Here is a 19,756-nt window from a genome sequence, read left to right on the forward strand (position 1 = left end):
ACAGCGGCGCCAGTTGAAGTGAACTCACACTAGATTCATGCATAAATCTGTAAACGTGGCACCAAAGCACATACTGGTTCTCTAAATTTAACAGCAAATCTGGGTTGAAAAACAAATAATTTCTCCCTCTCATGCTGAATGGAAGTTCTTGCACAGAGAGAACACTTTTATCTTCCCTGACCTCACTGACAAAAACCACTTACATTCCACCCACATCCATAAATAGACAATGGCGAAGCTGACCTCATGGTTTTGGTAAGGTTATCAGTACACAGACAGGCCGGCTCAGACACTATATAGACAAAAACACACACAGTTAACACCAGCAGAGATACGCACATGTACTGTACACTCACGTGCACGTACATACACATATCTATTTCCCGTAAAGAGTGCTCAGGGCAATGTGCATCTTCTCTCTCGTGACTATACAAATATCTCCCTCCCCCACACATGCACGTGCACACACAAACACGCAGCTGTGAGGGATTCATAAAGCTGGATCTTGAACATGAAAACAAACCCACTCATGCTGAGGAAATTGGTACGGCCTTAGGGGAGAGAGAAAGAGAGCGAGAGGAAGAGGGATAGAGAGACAGATACATAGCCCTGAAGCAGGGCAACTCCCTCCTTGGTCTGTTTTATGAGGCGGAGGACAGACAAAAGAGTGCGCCCAGTAGGCATTCAGCATAGGCTGCCAGTGAAGCCAAAGCTCTCTCAGTCGTGATCTCAATACCAGCAGGATCAAGACTTTAGCCAGTTTGCAGTTCATCATTCACAGTGAGCTGTGCCATCGATGGGCTTTGGTGAGGAGGAAGCGTTAAAAGCAAGAGAGGCATTTTAGCAGGGGAAGAAAGCTAAAGCCTGACAACTCCAAAAGGAGGACAAAGACACAAACTGAAGGACAATAAAACAAACAGTCCAAGGTAAGGGTGCCATGTCCTCTGATAATGTGCTGTTTTTAGTGCATGTCTCTGCTGTGCACGTTTTAAATGTTGACAACATCTGTGGCAGGATTACTCCAGTTTAAAGCAGAGAGGATTAGAGGCTCATCTGCATTTACTGTGTAACAGACATAATTCATCTCCTATTATATGTCTGTTCAATGGTAAACCTGTGGAAATGTTTTTGAAAAGCATGTTTGAAAAATACTTTAACTGGGATTCATATGAGACACTCCCTAAATGTTATAGGGAGTGGTGAATAGCAAAATGTGCTTATACAAAGCAATCATTAAAATCCAGACTTTAGCGACTACTTTTTCAACCTCAGTGTGCTCTGTTACATTTAGGTAACCATGAAAGCAGGAGGCTATCGACGGAGCAACTTCATTCTGATTGTACTGGCTTTGCCAGTTATGTTGGAGGTCTGCGCTGTCCAGGGCTGTCAGACTGGATCTGGGTCAGAGTGTGAGAAAGCTCCTTTTATCCCTGGCCACAACCTGGCAGGAGAGGGTTTTGATGTGGTGCGGATGCGTCGAACAGGGGCATATGTCATCAATGTCAAAGCTCATCTGGCTGACAACCACACCTGCACACTGTGTCCAAACCGCTTCCAAAATGGACAGGTGAAAGCTGGAAAACTTGCTGCTCAGCCTTCTCCTCTTACTCTTTTTCACGGCATCTTCACTCAGTCTAAACTCCCTTCCCTTATTTCCATCCACAACAGAGCGCCTTCTGCTCTGTTTTTTCCACTTCCTTTAACTATTTTCTTCCTGCACCTGCATCCCCATGTACATCCTGTCATTTTTATCCTTCTCAGGTTCAGAGGCTCCCAGCAGCGGTGCTCGACTGGCGTCCCTTCAGCCGCTGCAATAAGCAGCTTTCTAGTGCCCTCCACCACTCTGTGGACTCCCTGCTGCGCAGCTCCAACTCCCTGGTTAATAACAACTGGGATCTGGGTTTGAGCCTCGATAATATTGGCAGGGCAGTGCTGGGAGGAAGCCGCTCAGACATGGCAAAGTTTGCTCGTTCGCAGCACAGCGTGGACAAAGCCACTTTTGCCATCCATGAAATCAGTTGCACCTACTACAGGTAAAAGGGAACTAATGGTACACAAAAGAAACACATTTTTAGCATAGTTACAATGTCTTAAGGTCAGAGGTTACAGATAAATTGAGATTACATTCTCACAGTGTCCTGGTTGAACACCACATGCCTTTTGTTTTTTCAGCTACAGGCTGGCTGATCATCCCCAGCTGAGTGCAGAGTTCACAAAGCATCTGAAGAGACTCCCACAGAGCTTGAACACAAGCCAGAGCAGAGCCCTGTATAGACGGCTGATAGACACCTATGGAACACACTACATACACCAGGTCAGAGAAATGTGTTGGATACACAGGATCTTCTTTTCATACTTTTTATGATACAGAATGTCTTTTTGTTATAGGAATGTTTTAACAAGTGGAGAACAATGCTGAAGCTCATGACATGGAGTTAATGGGGAGCTTTCAACCTTCATTTAATCATTTATTTGCGTTTCCTAGGTCCAGCTTGGTGGTAAGGTGAAGCGAGTCACTGCCTTTAGGACCTGCCTGGCCACACTGAAGGGTTTCTCTGAGTCTGAGATCAAAAACTGCCTGAATGTGGAACTCCGGATGGCTCTGGGTTTCCTCCCTGCTAACGTATCCTTCTCCAACAAGTGTGACCACGTCCTGAAGGGCAATATGAGCATGGGCTTCTACCAAGGCTTCATGACCCATAGGATTGAGGTTATTGGAGGGGAGAGGTACTTCCCCGACATCCTCTACCAGCAGGACCCATCTGAAGCGTACCACAGCTGGATGAACAGCCTCCACAACAACCCCGATGTGGTTTCTTACGCCATCTTCCCTCTGCATCATTTGGTGGAGGACTCACAGATCAGTGCTAATCTGAGAAGCATTGTCACCGAGTATATTAAAGAGAACCAGCTGCAGGCAGATCGGGCTGGTTTAAAGAACTGTTCCCCAACTCCAAACCTGGACCATAACTGCTGTCCTTTAAGAGCTGGCAGAGGAACTCTCAGACTGGAGATTCACAGAGCGGCAGGTCTGAGGGCTGACACCTTCACAAAAACAGACGCCTACGTGAAAATCTTCTACAACGGCATGTACGAGGAGACTGAGACGGTAATGGACAACAATGACCCAGTGTGGAATGCCACTTACAACTTTGGTTCAGTTGAACTGGGTCAGGAGTTGAGGTTTGAAGTCTGGGACAGGGATGTTCTCTATAATGACAGAGCTGGGATATGTGTTGTGTTTCCCGAGCGAGGAACTCACTCTCTAAGCTGTCAGCTCAGCAAAGGAGTTCTCTACTTCACCTACACCATAAAATGTGATGCTCACTTGACAGGCTTCAAGTGTGGAAGATACTCACCCAATGCTGAGTAGATTATTAGATCACAATGTTTTAATATACATTTTTAGTATTTTCTTGATAAGTTAAGTGTCACAATTTTTAACTACTAGTAAACTCATTTCTCTTTCATTTTAACGCACCATCATTAGAATAGAAAAATAGCAGTTGTTAGTCATCTTCTATGTAAATGTCTTGTAATATCTCTATATTAAAGAACCAAATTATTGTCCTTGTGCATCCACTGTACATACGAAAATAAAAAGATTTTGATTGAGGACACTGCCAGTTACCTTTGTAAGTAACCTTGAGTCTGATGCAATGACATATATTGAACATGCATTGATAACCTCAAGGCCAAACACACACTAATTTCCTCAATGTGCTAGCTGTATTGTATGCCATACACAGTAACCATTTAGCTATTCAAGATTGCCAGATTTGCATGTTTAGTTTATCTATAAATCATTTACTTTTGATATTAGCCTTTTTTTTTTTTTTCTTTTTTTTTTTTTTACAAATATCATCCCATTTCAGTCAAAACCCATTTGAAATGTATAAAACAGACCGTGTTGCCATACCTGGCGTTAGAAAGGTTTAAGTCTATCATCATTATTAATACATGAACCTATTGGTGGATCCTCCTGCTGAACCCTTGTAGGCATGACCACACAAATATTTATTCCAATATTTATTATTTAGTTCAAACGGGAACCTAAAAAACATACAAATTACCTAGTAAAAGCTTTTACAGTTAACACTTGTACACTGACAACACATTAGCCACTTATAAAGTACATGAATGCAGCAGCTGCTTCCTCAAACCATCGTCTTCTGTCACCTGACTCAAGATATTTAAAAAAGAAAAACAGCAAAAAAACCAATTCAAGCACCATATTTATGTAAGACATTCTATGTTATATTTTGAATTTATCTCTGCTAAAAAATGTCACTGATGGTAACAGTGTTAGCCTTTTACATATGACATCAGGATGAAAATCAAAACGTTACACTACCAGTGACATAGAATATCATTTTCGAGATACTTGGCTGAATTTTTGATGTAACTGCAACTGATCAGGAATGGCAGCTATGGAAATCAATGTGAATGGTAACATTTTCAGTATAGTTGCTTTGCTTGCTGCTGTTCAAATGGCGCTGAGGATCGTAGCAGTAAAAAATATTTGGATGTAAACAAATATTTTTTTTTTTTTTTTTTTTAGAAAAACTGGCAAGTACGACAGGCCAGATGTGACACTGTCTGGTAGGAAGAATGGCAAAAGAAAATCTACTATTCTCCGTGCACCACCTATTTCAGTATGTAATCACAATACCCATACAACAATTTTGAATATTTTATCAGCATTCTCACTGTCCTTACCAGCATACCGTACACACATCTAAATGTAAATAATACAAGGCGTCATTCACATCACACAGGTTATGTGAACCTAAACTTTGATACTTTCAGTCATAATATTCAGAGAATCACAAGTTTGATGGTGTACTCCAACACATGCTGCATTAATAACGGTTTGGACTGAACTTCTTAACACCGCATTCTTTCAAGTTTCTATAGCTCGGAATCTCTTTGCGTAACGTGTGGAGTGCATAATATTTAAAGGGCAACGTATTTGTTTAGCCTTTATATACTGGCCTCGTAGACAAAGTAAGAGCAATGACTGTGTGCATGTAAAAATAGTGTTTTAGGCACAGCTAGCTACACAGTCAATCAGATCTCAATATCACAACGTTCTTTCGTGGCAGCATATGGTTCTCAGTAGTTTTACGGTGTAGACGCAAAAGTGGTTTGTTCAGTCAGAACACTGAAGTCTGCCCAGGATCACAGGAATGCCATCGAAAATGTATTTGTACAGTCAAGTTTCTTGAGTCTGTGTATCACATTCCCAGTGAAGCTTTGAGCAAAGATGCCATATCTTCAGGTATGGTTCCCTCACCACCTAAAGAACAAACAATACTTTATGTTTTTCATTTGTAATGTAATTGTAATTAAGAAGATTAGGGTAAATGCAAGTAAACTAATTTTAACTCTGCATGCCTCAAGATATGGCTAAAATACATGCCACAACAATCCCTCAAGCGTTGGACCTACTGCCTGTATGTGGAAACGTGATAGTAATCTTGGAGAACCTCTGAACAGTTGTATAGTAACTAAAACATTTGAATCTTCTGTATGTAACAATGCTCTACATGTTTAATTATCAAAAGCTTTGTGTAGTTAACCGAGAAATACTTTGTTCACACTGGTGTGTGAAATAAACCTCATCACATTTTATATGTGGATGTACTTATCAACTATGCTTCTTTTATATTTTTTATAGCTTTTCATTTTTAGAAAAAGATTTATGAGACTTTCACCAACAAATATTGAAATGTTTCATTTTTGCTCTCTGCAGGATTTAAAATGTAGGAAATCCTTAAAATAGGCCTGAAGAGGTGGTAAACCCTCATTAACAGAGCTGGAAGTAGCAGAGCGAGGTTGGAAGTGCGTATTCCTCACTTATCACATATTTATCATTCATGTGTTCATGATGTACACACAGCTGCTACTGGAGAAGTAACTACTCCCCATTTGTTTCAAAGAACTATGTGCGTATTCACTGTGCTCTATTAAAGAACACACAAATGTTGACATAAATATGCATTGCACACTCTTTTATTTTCAATATTATTATCTTCAATTTTATAGTTTGCATAGAGCATTCAATATTTTTTGTTATAGCAATGCAATGATCCTGTAACTTAATTACTTGGATGGTAACCAACCTTTGAACTTAATATACTATGATTATTGGGCAGGGTGTGCATGCATTTGAGAAAATATGTGTGTGTATACATCTCCTCACCCTGTTCAGCTGTAGTCATGTCCTGCTCCAGCTTCAGCTTCTTCTGGCCCAACTGCAGTATACAGTCCTCGATGCTGTCCTTACTAATCAGCTTAATCACCCTTACAGTCCTGACACACAGCAATGTTAAGTACATTAGTCTCTACGGTGAATCAACACATAAAACTATGTAATTGATAAATAAGAAGGAAATGCAATCACAAGACCTCATCAGGTAAAACTTAAGAGTATTAGTAACAGATTTCATCTTACTTGGTCTGGCCTACACGGTGACACCTGTCCTCTGCCTGTTTGTCATTGTAGGGATTGCAGTCAATGTCATGTAGAATGACAACATTAGCTGAGGTGAGGTTGATGCCCAGCCCACCAGCTCGTGTCGACAACAAGAACACAAATATGTCGGGGTCCGTGTTGAACTCATCAATCAACACAATCCTGCAGGACAAAGAAATTCATTTTAGACATTACATGTGACATAATTTACAGTATGCTGACAAAGTTGAACATTTTTTCTCAATGTGACATAGAAATTTTCACCCCAAAGTAACATGCTAAACTCTAGGGTTAACTAATACATAACTATATAACAACTAATATAATTTTATGTATGTAATGTATGCATGTGCAATAGTCCCATTACAAAGGATGATGTGTAATAAGGATAATTTATGCTGTTTGACATACGGGTGACTAAATACCTTTTTACAAGATTTGGAATTAATAAATATGAATTATTGGCTACAGTCGATCCGACTTCAATATACTGAATCTGACACAACTCTGACCTGTCGGCTATGGGCGTAGATCCATCCAGTCTCACGTAACGATACTTGAGATGTTTCATCAGCACTTCCACAATGTCCAGCATCATAGTGAACTGACTGAATAATACCACTCTGTCGCCCTGTGGGATTAAAGAAAAGTTATGCTAAATTATCTTTTACTCCTTTGCCCATGCAGTGTGCGCTACTCCTGCATGAACCACAGACATGATTCTGCACATCTGTATATACCTTGTTTCTAAGAGATTCCAGCAGTTCTGTGAGGTAGTGGAATTTCCCAGAGTCAAGCAGGAGATTGTTTTCGAGCTGGTATGAGCTGATGGAGGAGTACTGCTGGCACAGACGATGTAGCTCAAAGTCAGACATCACTTCCATGTCCTCCTGGATCAGTACAGCATCTGCATCAAAGTGAGTTGGCTCCTAAGGATGGAAAGATAGAAACATTTAACATGAGGGAGAATAGAAACCCAAAAAAGTAAAAGAGTAAATAAAAATAAATAAATAAAAGGGGGGGGGGGGGGGGGTCGTGGAGAAGCATTGTTTTTGTAATACTAATTTCAGCCACAAGAGGCTGTGAATTTCATTTAAACTGCCAAAGCCCTGAGAACCAGGAGAAAAAAATTACAGAGACAACAGAAAAATCATTTGTCTCTCAGAGCTTCTGCAGAATACAGTATAATGTTAACAAAAAGCTTCAGACTTTTTGTGTTGGACTAAAGTTGGCACTAATGCCGTTAGGGTGACTATGCGTTAGTTACACAGAGCAAAAATGACAACAAACAAGGGACAGTCAGGGAGTAGGACTGACCTTGAGCATGAGTTTGCTCATGGCTTTGAGCTTCTCTGTGGTGTAGTACTGTCTATGAAGCAGTGGATGGTTTGCCATCTTCCTCAGCTGCATCATCACATTACACAACTCGCGCTCTGCAGAGAAAAGGCAATGACAAATTATTTACCACAAATTCATTTCATTATTTGTACAAAAATAATGCAGTGACAATAAGGAGCAGTTAGTGCAGCCATTTAAATGAGGCTTACTCTCGCCGTTGGTGGAAGACCTGAGTTTTTCAAAGACGGCCTGGTAGAGAACCTGCTGTTTCTCACTCATTGTGCAGAACTTTACCATCTCTTCCTTTGCTGGCAGCTGCTTGAGGACCTGGAATAGGAAAGACTGTTAATTATTCACAATACTTAACAGGGTTTTAACCGATGATGATCTTGTTATTGTCACTATTAAACCAGTGGTGCTGCCCAAGGAAATCTATTGTTTCTGCATGTGTGCTTTGGTCGAAATAAGAAAAAATGCTCCGAAATGTATATTTTGTCGCCGAATTATAACTTATAATTAGAACCAAATCATTAGATTCAATTAATATCAGTTTTAACACAGCCTGATGCAAAAACCAAATAAATAACCTCAGAATGAAAACATTTAGGCTGAGCAAAAACTGTATATGCGAAATGTTTCACAAAAGAGGGAGATTTTAATGCCAGCTTTCCATTTAGAACATTATTGAAACACATAATATTTACAAATTACAAATTTGCTATTTTGCCAGATCAACTCACCTCACTCTTGACTCTTCTGAGGATAAACGGCTTCATGATGAGTTTAGCCTGAGAAATACGGTCCCTTTCAAAACGGCTCTGTTCCTCATGAGATTTCTGACACATAACAGAGGATCAAACATTTTGATCAGATTGGCCAAAAGAAAAAGAAAATAAAAAATAATAACTTCCAAGTCAAAACAAGTCATTTTTGTTGTTGTTTTCCCACTTGAAACAAATAATTTTTTAGCATTTCAAATTCAAATTTGACATGTTAGTAGCTGACTTTGTGAGGTGAGCAAATCACAGTTAGCTACAGTCTGTCCAAACAAACTGAGCTTCCCGTCTCACATGCACCCACACACTTACCATAGAAAACATTTTGGAGAGCTGTGTTGTGGAGTTGGAGAACATAGAAGGCATGATGAAGTTCAGGAGAGACATCAGCTCTAAGAGGTTGTTCTGTAAAGGAGTTCCTGTTAGCAGCAAGCGATGCTGAGCCTTCAGGGAGAGAGTGAGAGAGCCAAACAGACATCCCAAACCGTTATGAGCAATACATCTGGATGTAGAAGATAGAAAGGTAAAGAATTCTATGACAGATATGAAGACAGCACAGACATGGTGGGATGGTTGTGGTAGAGAATGTATTACATAATGACAGGTTACTAACATTAATAGCCATAAGGTGGCGGTAGCGCAGGGCGTTCATGTTCTTCAACATGTGACCTTCGTCAAACACAGCATACATCAGACGCAGCTTGCGGAAAAGGCTGCGATCATAATCATTCCCTATGGCCAAGTTGTACCTATGAAACAAAGCAAACACAACCTAAATGATTAACTGTGCATGAAAAGCTGCTTCAGGCTCTCGACGGCCCTTATAGATGACACCAATTTGGTCTTCCAGTAGCACTTGCTGTAATGATCTATAAACCATGATGTCTGTGTGTTTACTCACGTGGTGACTATGACGTTGAAGTCAACATTTTCAGTGAGGATATCGTGTCTGAGGTAGCGACGGTCCTCCACAGATCCTGTATAGATCATACGAGCACACACTCTGCTTTTGTCTCAAAATGTGAGAAAATATCATGTCTGCCCTCCAAATGCACTGAACAAAATAAGAATGATTAAGGTCATGTACATACAATAGCAGGGTATCCAAAAGTACTACTTCCTCATTCATTTGAAAGAGATCACAATGTGACAGAGGGCTCAAGCAATAAACAAATGGGCAATTAAATTAGCACATGGACACACAGCAGGCAGCATACCAGGAATGTACTGTAAATTAACATGCAGCATTGTGTTAATTTAATTTTCTATTTAAGATGCAGTGACATATTGCTCTAACCACACTGGGACCTGCTGCTTCTGCCTTTCCCTCAGCTGTCTCATTACCTGTGCCAACAGCGTCACTGCCACCGACTGGAATTGAGAACTGACTTGTTCAATATCCACCATGTTTGCGTCTACTAACGTAACACCACACGTGGGCGGACCATAAATATACCTGTTCGGCCCACCCAAGTAAAGTCTATGTATGGGAAACCCTCATTGTGCATACTTCATGTTCCAAGGTCAGTTGCAGGGTTAATTCATATAAAGGAACACAACATGAGATTTTAATGTGAAATGATGAATGAGAAGTCTTACCATAATAGACTAAAACTTTGAGACTTGGACACCACAGCTTCAGCTCTCTGACCCAGTTATCTACAAGACAGAGAGAATGGAATCACCACAAAAGCAAAAAAAAAAAAAAAAGAGCTCCAAGAAGTTCAAAAAACACAGACTTAAACACTGCATTATTAATGGGCAGTTACATAAATTATCATAGTTATCTTAAATACACCAGAGCAACATGTGAGGTGAGGAGTGCATTGCTCTTTTTCTGTTATGGAAACTACAATAATAAACTTACAATAATAATAATAATAATAAGCTTTAATTATATAGCACCTTTCATACAAGAAAAGCAGCTTTGTTGTATTAATATTTGCAGAAGTGGAGCAACCATTAACACTTGATATGAAGCAAAGTAGCAAAGTGTGTGAATTTGTGGAGACTATTACCCAGTGTAGAGGATGGCACAGTGATGAGATGAGGACCCTCTATTCCATTCTGGTAGAGCTGGGCCAGAAACGCTATGGCCTGGATAGTTTTCCCCAAACCCTGAGAGAAGGAGTGAAGAAGCGAGTGAAAGAGGAGGAGAGGAGAGATATAGTCAGTCAGATACCAAATACAAAGAATTAAAGAAAGAGCCAGGTGGAGGTACAAAAAAAGATATTTGAACATCTGTGTTTCAGATCACAAACCACAAGTGTAAACAGCAAAATCCTGACAGACAGCACCACAGCAACTATAAAAATCAAGGTTCTCACTTCTCTCACCGTCTTGGGGCTAAAACAACAAACGTAACTCGCTTCTGCTATTACTCTGTTTCTTTCTTCCTCTCTACTTTGTTTATTCACCTGCAGGATAGCAATATATCCACACAAAGAACCCTTTGAGTCTGACACAGTAACACTCATGTTTACAGATAGGCTCTTTGATTTGTGTTTGGGCTTGCCTCTTCCTACAGGTCCTGAGCTGGTTGCCTTACCATTTCATCAGCGAGGATACCACTCAACTTGTGCTCATGCAGAAGCAGCAGCCACTTTAGACCAATCAGCTGATAGGGTTTCAGTTGGAACCTGAAAGACAATCAATAACAGGATCTTTAATTTTTATAAAAACACATTGTAGGAGCCGTATATTGGTTCTGATCGTTTGTTTTGTGTTTGATTGGTTTTGTCTAGTTGCCATGGGGACGTGCAGTGTTTGGAGTCACGTGAGCACCGTCGTTGACAGCCGGTGGGTTGTATTATGACCTGCTTCACCTGCACTGGGAGAGTGAGGCGAGTCTGGGTAGCCGTAGTTTTTGTTGACCGTTTTTTATGATCGCTTATGTTCCTTTTGTTTGCTTTGATACACCACGCCAAGTGTACACATTTAACAACAAATGGGCGCGTGTAAAGCCGCTGTATTATCCAATTGTTACATTAAAACCTTCGAAACTTCTCTGGACTCAGTGTGCTTCCCTGGAACAGCAGCAGCGTGTCACACAAATACACAGGACCTATTCTGCCTCACAAGCGACTTTCTAAGGTACTAGAAAGCCGCAACACACATAGTGGAAGTCTCCAATAAGTTCTAATACATCATTAATGGAAACAAATGTACAAAACCGTTACTCTTGTAACACCAGCGAAAGCAGTGAGTTTTCTGTGTGGGCATAAATCACCTTGAGAACTCCCAGTATGTTTCAGCATGTATACTGATAATTAGCTAATTAGCTAAATAACACTTTTGAAACTGAGAAAACTGTCTGGCATTCAAAAACAATGCATCCTCCAACTGTGGGCACATCTCTTTACAATCCATTTGATCACTTGTTACACTTCATTAATCATTATGATTCAGTCTCGGAGCAGAACTTGAGACTATGTACATACAGTACATTTCATGGAAAGGTGGGCTCTCTCGTTTCATACAATGTTTCTGTATACTCATGTTTTTACTATACATGTGTTTGGGTATGGTAGCAAGCTGACACCAATGAATACTACTTAACCCAAAAATGCTATTGAGCAAGTTGTGCCTTTAAAAATTACATGAAAATGTCCAAAATCTACAGACACCTATATGCTTATTTAAAGAGAATTGGCTGAGTTATATGATTGCACCCCATTTTTTTTTTAATTTATTAGTTTAACAAATTTGCAGACTGTGGATTAATTTCAGTGTGTCTGTGTGCATTTTACTCACTGGTGGTTGAGTACTTTGGGCTGCTTCAGGGTCCCTGTGCCCTTCTCCGTCACTACAGTGACCTGCTTTACCATTTTTGAGGAAATGGTCTCACATTTGGACATGAGCCCCAGGACAACCTTCCGCTCTTTGAGGACTAGTTTGCAGCCCAGCAGTAGGTTCTCTGAGAGTCCATTTTCCTTATGAAAGACTGCGACCTGAAAAGGACAGAACCATTACAATTTAACAGCCACTCATCGCGACTGCACAACCTGTTAGGAAGTACTCTGATGAATCATTTAGTCCCTGATCACTGCCACATCATGTAATAATTTATCAATCACTGAATTACTTCACTGGTGTCACTGCATTAAGAAGCAGACAGTCCTGCCTTGTCAGGTTTCATCTATATCTATGTGTGACTCTAAATGGTTCTAAAAACACCTTATAAAACCAAACACACATTAAAAAATGTGTTAACAACACTACCTTATCATTCTGTTTGATTTATACAAAGATATTAAACATTGAACTGCCCTATTGTTGTTTTGTTCTTAAACATTTACTCAATGATAACAGATAGATGTATGGAAAACAAAAAAGAGCATGAGATGAGATATATCAGGAGGTGAAGAGTTCTGCTATTCAATAGATTGTAAGGAATGTCTTGTCTCTACACAGGGGAAAGTCATTTTACAGGTGTTTGGTTGGACGATTTCATTCTGTGAATGCTGTACTGACTGCTGTACTGCTATTCTTTGATGTTCACCTATCACCACTAATACCATGTGCAAACTGACATAAAGCAATCACCTGCATGATGTCTATTTGATGTATTTGTTTAGAAACACTCTCACCAGGCTTTTCCAGCTATCATAGGGTCTCAGTTCCACAATTTTCTGGGCCTTCTTAACAGAACACCCAGCGATCAGCGACAGCTCATCTATAGAGGCATCCTGGAAGAAGGTGAGTATCTCCTTCTTGATTTCTGTCATGCCGCTATTACAGTCCAGCTCATCATCAGAGTCCTCAAACTCGCTGCTAACTGTGTCCTCTTCATCATCACTGTCCCCCTCAGAGCTGACATGTTCATCTGAGGCACGTGCCTTTCTCTTTCTCTCTGCTGCCTGCTTCTTAGCTATACTGGTCCCACTGGCAAATCTGGACAGCATCTGGGCAGCAGAGGAAGAGGAGGGTGACTTCAATGAGGAGGAGGTAGTTGTTTCCTTGACAGAGGAGGATGATGACACTGAATCTGAACGTTTAGGCCATGCGCTAATTCTTTGTTTGGAACCTCTGTTGTCATCTGAGTCTGAAGAGTCTTCACTGTCCTTTGTAGCTTCTGTATCATCTGTACTGTCTCCCTTTGTTTCAGTAACAGTTCTGTGGTCTTTAGAATCCTTACGATCACTTTTACTCTCTGCACGATCTTTGGGGTGCTTCAACTCTTTGTGGTCCCTGCTTGACTTGTCTTTGCTCTTTGATTTCCTGGATTTCTTTTCTTCTGACTCAGGTGAGCTGAAGCTGGTATTATCTGACAACAGAAAAAAAAAAAAAAACAGCCTGAATAAGCATCAGAATCAGCTGGCAACATGAAAGTTAAAAGTATGTATATACATCAAGTAAATGAAAAGATGGCTAGATTCAGATGACAGCTGTTGTGCTCACACCTGGGTCTGAGAACATCTGCAGAACCTGCAGGGCGTCCTCAACATTCCAGTCGTGTTCCTGCAGCACCAGCCGCAGCTCCTACAACAAGACAGACGTCAGCCAAAGTCACAACTAAAACACAGGATACTCAGTTTCCAGAAAACAGCCTCGCAAAATCAGCTTAGAAAATCACCCTAGGATAACTCATCATTGCAAGTAGCTGTAAAGCAGATGATGAACTAAGACCATCATTGGTTTTTGCTTCAAATGAAAGATAAAGCAGATGGTTTATAAATATGACAGGATGACAACTGTATTTCGGAATGATTCGCGGTTCCCTGTGTTATCCTCAGTGCCTATGTTTACTGGTTGATAATGAAGTTTGGATGTTTTCGGGTGCAGCAAATCACATCATCTCAACACTGCCTACATATTCATTAATTTACTGAATAATTTAGTCATTCAAAATTAAGGTTATGATGGCAGTGTTTACAGGTGATACACTGTAAACACTTTCTATTTTCCTCCTCTCTGCAGTTCTGTTGAATACAGTAAAGACTATTTTCAGGGGGCATTTTGTAGAAACTACTTACAACTTGCTTTCTGTAGTAAATGGAAAGACGGCTTTAGTAGTGCTCTGAGTTTGTTTTTTGTTTTTTTAGCTGTGACGCAATTGCTACTCTGCAAGGTTAAACTGAAAGGGGAGTAATACCTCTTCCTTACTCTGGACTTGTGGAACATCACATTATACTGTATCATATGACATCACAAACTCATAGGCTCAGTGACCGAGAGAGTACAGTTGTCATGTTATGTTGATTATATACAGTTTGGGAGGGTAGAATCAGATTGGACTCAAATCATTAAAAAAAAAAAAGCTAAATGTGTTACAGAGTGGAACCGTGTGTCTGTGTGTCTTCACCTCTTTGTCCTGGTCAGGAAACTTTTTCTGCAGTTTTCTCACCATGGCCTCCTGCTTCTCCCAGCTTGGCTCTTTACCGTCTTTACTTTCATCATCAGAGAGCTTTTCAAGAAAGAAAAAAAAAAAAAAAAGAAGGTGAACAAGTCTTAAATAAACTACTTAGATGTGCATGCTGCTAGCCCTCTGTTTTGTTTTACTTTACTAATTTGGCTATAATATGTAATAATAGGTTGGCTTTGCTAACTTAATAATTCTTTGCAGATATAATAATGATGGTTCCTCTTATATTTTAGTACAATGATAAAAAGAATGTTATGCATGTCTTTAGTTATATGTGTTAAGTGTTTTCTAATCATATGCATAGTATTAATATTATGTACTCTATGTAGACGTTTGGATTTACTGGTGGCAGACTGGGGCATCATGGGGGATTTCAAATTGACTCAGTGATTCAATGTATAACATTTTCAATTATTGGACTTTATTAGTTGTGATTTACTTAATTATTCATTATTATATAAATACTGTGATTGATTTGTTGTAAGTAGGTGTGACGATTTCTCTGCCCTGACCCTGGGTTAGTTAGGTTAGCTCGTGCTGATCTCACTATAGAAAAGAGGGAATCTGTCATGGAATTTTTCCCTCTTTAGGTGTTTTTCCCCTTAATATTAAGTCTGTAGGTCTCCATGCAGTATTAGGCCACATTTCTCCACAGGTCACACAGGTCCCTTACTGTCAGCAGTGTTTCATTGTTATACAGCTGTTAATGTTAGGATGCCTACTCTCCATTGGAAATTACCATAGTCACAAAGGTCCAGCACAGACCCCCCTGAGATAAGGGAAGACATGTGAATAGCCATAACACATCATAACCATAATACCCCTAAGGGTCATGATTTACACCCATCTTCTCTGAAAAGGACATTACTTAGGTAAAGGTGACTTAAAGTCAGAATTAGGTACCAGTTACTCTTTGCACATGTATGGATGTGATGTGGTTCCAGGAAGAATAACGTCACTTGAACATGTACTAAGTGTGACGTGGCGTAAAAATTGTTACGGTTGACCATGAAGGAATTCTTCAGAATTGGGTGGCATTACACTTGTTAACTTCAAGCTTCAATAAATGGTTCTGCCTAATACATCTAGGCCTCCTCCAAACCTTCTACCATCAGCTCACAAGATTTCAGTCACACTGAATGTTTATATGATCACCATAAACACACAATCAGTCTGATCATCCTTATGCAGTGCTTGTGCAGGTCCATCATGCTTACTACTACTATTGATGGTTTCTTCTTCTTGCTGGGTTGACTGTCACCACTGCCTTGAGAACTGCTGGATCCATCTAACTTTCTCTTCTTGCCTTGATTTGTGGCTGAAAAGACAAAATAATCAGTTTTCTCAAAACAACTCCTGACTGAAGAAATATTTTCAAATGTTGCAGTAAAAACAGCAGTTTTCCCACATTTGGAAATGTTTCTTACTTTTTTCCAAATGAACACCAAATTCAGACATGCCATCTTGCATGAAGTTTGGAATTTGCTTTATGGCCCTGAGAATGAGCTCAACATTACTGAATACAAATCAACAACTTTTCATCCTTAAAATGTATATTTATGGTGTTTTTGTGGGTAATTGATGTTTTTTCTCCAACTACAAAATACGCCTTCCTCATAGTAGAACCCCTCACGGGAAAGTGTTTAACTCTTGTTCATGTGGAAATGAGGATGGGCTGTCATTATGTGCTTATAGAAAAAGTGATTACTTACTTTCCTCATCACCAAACCTCAGAAGGCAGATAGATATGGCTTGATCCATTGTGGTTGTGCTTCCAATGACCTGAAAACATAACAGAGGAAGTTGCTTTGAACAGTGCAAAATCATAAGCCTATAGTAAAGTCAGTAAAATCTATCGAGAAATGTTTGATGGCAAGAAACACTGGAGTACAGACCATGCAAATTGGAATGCAGTATCCAGAGTTAAACTAATGTGTTCTGTGCTGAAAAGCTGCAATGCCTCTGATTTATCTCAACTCACCTCTACTAGCTGTGGCCTTGTCAAATGAGGAAATATCTCCAGGAGTTTGTTAATTTTTGCATCCAATTCGTTGTCCTCATCATCCGTATTATCCAATGGCACAATTTCGGATGATTTCTCTGTGGAATTCCTGTTGGAGAAAAACAAGACGAGTGTAAAACAGTATGAATCCACTTAAAGTGAAAAAAAGTGGAATTGTTGTCATTTAAACAGACACTTGCTTGGATTTCATAGTTGATGTTATTTTGGTCTTTGGTTCAGAGAGGCCTTCGTCCTCCTCTAAATCAATAGTAATGACTTCCTCAAAAACCACTCCTCGTGCATGAGACTTTGATGGAGTTTTGACTGGATTCATCTGAGCTGAAAAACAAAATGATTAAAAAAAAATGATAAGTTAGCAGTTGCATAGCAATAATAGATGACAAGAGACAAGATGACCAGGATGGACTTGTATATTTTCTTGTTTGTTTGCTTACTTTACAGCAACTTTTGTGTTACGATGTATGTCAGTGTTGTGCTGCCTGCCTCTCTGTGAAAGTACAGTTAGTCCCATCAGGATTTACTGATACTGAGGCTTTAGGGTGGGCTGTTCTTCTATTCATAGTGATAACATGGAGAGTGACACCTCCATAAAATGCTAAAAAGATGACACAATATTAACAGTGTAATTACACCACCACATAATTTTATTTGGAACCCCTCTAACCTCCTTCAAAGACCCCTGAAGGAAGAAATAATAAACGGTGGACCTGGAGGGACCCATACCAGAAACTGTGATGGGCTCAGTGATCATGTATCTTGTCATCCAAACCTACTTGAGCTACAACTGGGTGATACATAGATATGATCTCATGATAACGTTGTGATATAAATTGTTATCTTATTCTGGTCTTGAAGTATTAAGAGTGGAGTAATCTTGTCACAAAGCTCTAATGGCCTCATTTCTTAATTAGCTTCACAACATTGGTGTTGACATGTTGCCATCGAGGTATTAAAACGAACTGCCCAGCTACATACAGGCACATCTACAAATGTGTAATGTGTAAATATAATAAGACGACGGTTTTCACGACAGCGTGTTAATACTCCTATTACTTAACTACAGCTAACGATAGCATGCTTCACACATCTGGCTACCAGCAATGTAAGCTAGCTTTAACACTTGCTAGTTACCTGGCTTGTTCTCCTTCTCAGATTCTGGACTTTTGGAGCCGCTATCCTGGTCTTTGTCCGTTGCCGTCGCTGCCTTCTTCTCGAAACGAAAACGGTCGAGATTGAACAAGCTCATTTTAACATTATATTTCGTGACTGACAACCGCTGTCCTTTGTCTCTTTCTTGTCAGCAGTATTTTTTCTCTGTCCAGTCGCATGCAGCAGTGCTCCTGTTAGCCAATGTGATAACCTAGCTAACGAGCGTCGGATGTTAGCATAGCAGCCAGGGCAGTGGTCCTGCAAAGACGGCGATTTTGAGCTGTGTCACAACGCCGTTTGTAACCGTGACTATTTAAAACGTACTAAACACATTGACGTCGTATCAAAAGAGGTTGTTTAATCTCCAGTACAATTATGTTTATTGTATCCAGATTACGGCCGGTTTCCCGCGAACTACAGCGGCCCTGGAGGATGGTGTGCCGACTTCGCTCATTGGTTAGAGAAAGAGGTGGGCGGAAACTCACTGGCAGGTCAAGGTAGTACGCTTCAGCGTACTTCCGGTTCTGCTCAAATTCTGTTTAACAAGCTACATCGTTAATATAGCTCACACTCCTTGTTTGTGTTTTATTCCACGGCGCTCTCCAAATGATTTTTATTACCCAATGCATTGGGTGTATTATGGTCTTGTGGTGTTACAGCGTGGAAAACGATGTATCCCACTAGTGTGAATAAGAGTAGGAGGTGAGCTATCTTGACAGTCGGTCCAATTTCACTTATGAAACCTGTGATATGGTGATATAAGCATAGATTGTATATAAAAGCAATTAACTCAGATAGCAAAAATTATTTGGACTGGAATCCGGCCGAGTTCTGCAAAAAAAAAAACTCTGGACCAGATCCGCACAACGGACGTGGACCGGTGTCCTTTGGCACAACGGGCAAACACCGGTACAGATCCTTTTTTTTTGAACTGGGCCAGCTCCGGGGCAGATGAAGAGTCTTTTATGGTGATCCGGCCCACATTAGACCAGGCACATATTTGGGCCATGGTTGACTTAATGACTGCCGGCTTTAACAAGGCCACTTTCTACCTTTTTTTCTGTTTCTGAATCCATGGCGTGCAAACAGATATGATTATATGGACATTATAGTGTATTATTTACATTTGCTATATTTACTGTTACAAAAAGATAGAAAACCCTTCTTGGGAAAATATAAAGAGTAAATAAAGTGCTTCTTCAGCTCTGAAGCTATTTTTTAGAAAGATTTGCAGGACCAAATAACGTTTAGATGTGATAGAACTGCAGAATACCACACAGAATTAAGATTTGTTGCAAGAAAGTGAAAACTAGTTGAGTTTTTTTTTTTTTTTTAATATTAAAGATGTTTATTTGAGTAAAAACATTAAGCAACAACTATTTACATGAATACATGTTGCAAGGTATCCTTAAGGTTTCTTGGATGTTGTGTACAAATTTCAACCCAATCCAGAAATAATAAGCGATTGGCGAAATTATGAAATTTAGCTCTGAGGGCAAACTTCAAAACTGATGACTAAACAAGTATTTAGAGTACAGCTATAGGATTTTTATAAATCCAATGACCCCCATCCTTTGCAGTGGTGCACTTTTGCCCCTCCCTAAATGCCCAAACTGACTCCCAGCTGT

The 19,756-nt window shown here is 40.0% G+C and overlaps 2 protein-coding genes across 2 annotated transcripts; one reads left to right on the plus strand and one right to left on the minus strand.

Annotated features, from left to right (window-relative positions):
- Nucleotides 1-500: 500 nt before the first annotated feature.
- prf1.5 (perforin 1.5) lies at nucleotides 501-3,616 on the plus strand. Its single transcript, XM_056376916.1, has 5 exons — nucleotides 501-926; nucleotides 1,292-1,567; nucleotides 1,762-2,033; nucleotides 2,173-2,314; nucleotides 2,486-3,616. Exons 2-5 carry the CDS (start codon nucleotides 1,298-1,300, stop codon nucleotides 3,371-3,373), a joined length of 1,572 nt encoding a protein of 523 aa, XP_056232891.1. The 5' UTR covers nucleotides 501-926; nucleotides 1,292-1,297; the 3' UTR covers nucleotides 3,374-3,616.
- A 398-nt stretch (nucleotides 3,617-4,014) lies between these two features.
- Nucleotides 4,015-18,572, minus strand: smarcad1a (SWI/SNF-related, matrix-associated actin-dependent regulator of chromatin, subfamily a, containing DEAD/H box 1 a). Its single transcript, XM_056376915.1, has 23 exons — nucleotides 18,111-18,572; nucleotides 17,159-17,297; nucleotides 16,938-17,067; nucleotides 16,669-16,738; nucleotides 16,174-16,274; nucleotides 14,897-14,998; nucleotides 13,995-14,073; nucleotides 13,182-13,858; nucleotides 12,346-12,542; nucleotides 11,141-11,231; nucleotides 10,611-10,710; nucleotides 10,192-10,251; nucleotides 9,494-9,569; nucleotides 9,206-9,341; nucleotides 8,905-9,036; nucleotides 8,557-8,652; nucleotides 8,026-8,143; nucleotides 7,796-7,911; nucleotides 7,219-7,407; nucleotides 6,991-7,109; nucleotides 6,458-6,640; nucleotides 6,206-6,315; nucleotides 4,015-5,299 (listed from the first exon to the last, which is right to left on the minus strand). Exons 1-23 carry the CDS (start codon nucleotides 18,223-18,225, stop codon nucleotides 5,238-5,240), a joined length of 3,198 nt encoding a protein of 1,065 aa, XP_056232890.1. The 5' UTR covers nucleotides 18,226-18,572; the 3' UTR covers nucleotides 4,015-5,237.
- Nucleotides 18,573-19,756: the final 1,184 nt, after the last annotated feature.

This window comes from Seriola aureovittata, chromosome 5 (assembly GCF_021018895.1).
Source record: "Seriola aureovittata isolate HTS-2021-v1 ecotype China chromosome 5, ASM2101889v1, whole genome shotgun sequence".
In the NCBI taxonomy this organism is placed as follows: Eukaryota; Metazoa; Chordata; class Actinopteri; order Carangiformes; family Carangidae; genus Seriola; species Seriola aureovittata.

What these genes read in the sequence shown, in the direction of transcription:
- prf1.5 (XM_056376916.1), top strand. Translation starts at nt 1,298, where the DNA reads ATGAAAGCAGGAGGCTATCGACGGAGCAACTTCATTCTGATTGTACTG. An exon ending in ATCAGTTGCACCTACTACAG is followed by an intron (nt 2,034 to 2,172) that starts GTAAAAGGGAAC and finishes TTGTTTTTTCAG; the next exon opens with CTACAGGCTGGCTGATCATC. An exon ending in GAACACACTACATACACCAG is followed by an intron (nt 2,315 to 2,485) that starts GTCAGAGAAATG and finishes TGCGTTTCCTAG; the next exon opens with GTCCAGCTTGGTGGTAAGGT.
- smarcad1a (XM_056376915.1), bottom strand. Translation starts at nt 18,225, where the DNA reads ATGAGCTTGTTCAATCTCGACCGTTTTCGTTTCGAGAAGAAGGCAGCG. An exon ending in TGAGAAGGAGAACAAGCCAG is followed by an intron (nt 17,298 to 18,110) that starts GTAACTAGCAAG and finishes TTTGTTTTTCAG; the next exon opens with CTCAGATGAATCCAGTCAAA. An exon ending in TTCCTGACCAGGACAAAGAG is followed by an intron (nt 14,074 to 14,896) that starts GTGAAGACACAC and finishes GTCTTGTTGTAG; the next exon opens with GAGCTGCGGCTGGTGCTGCA.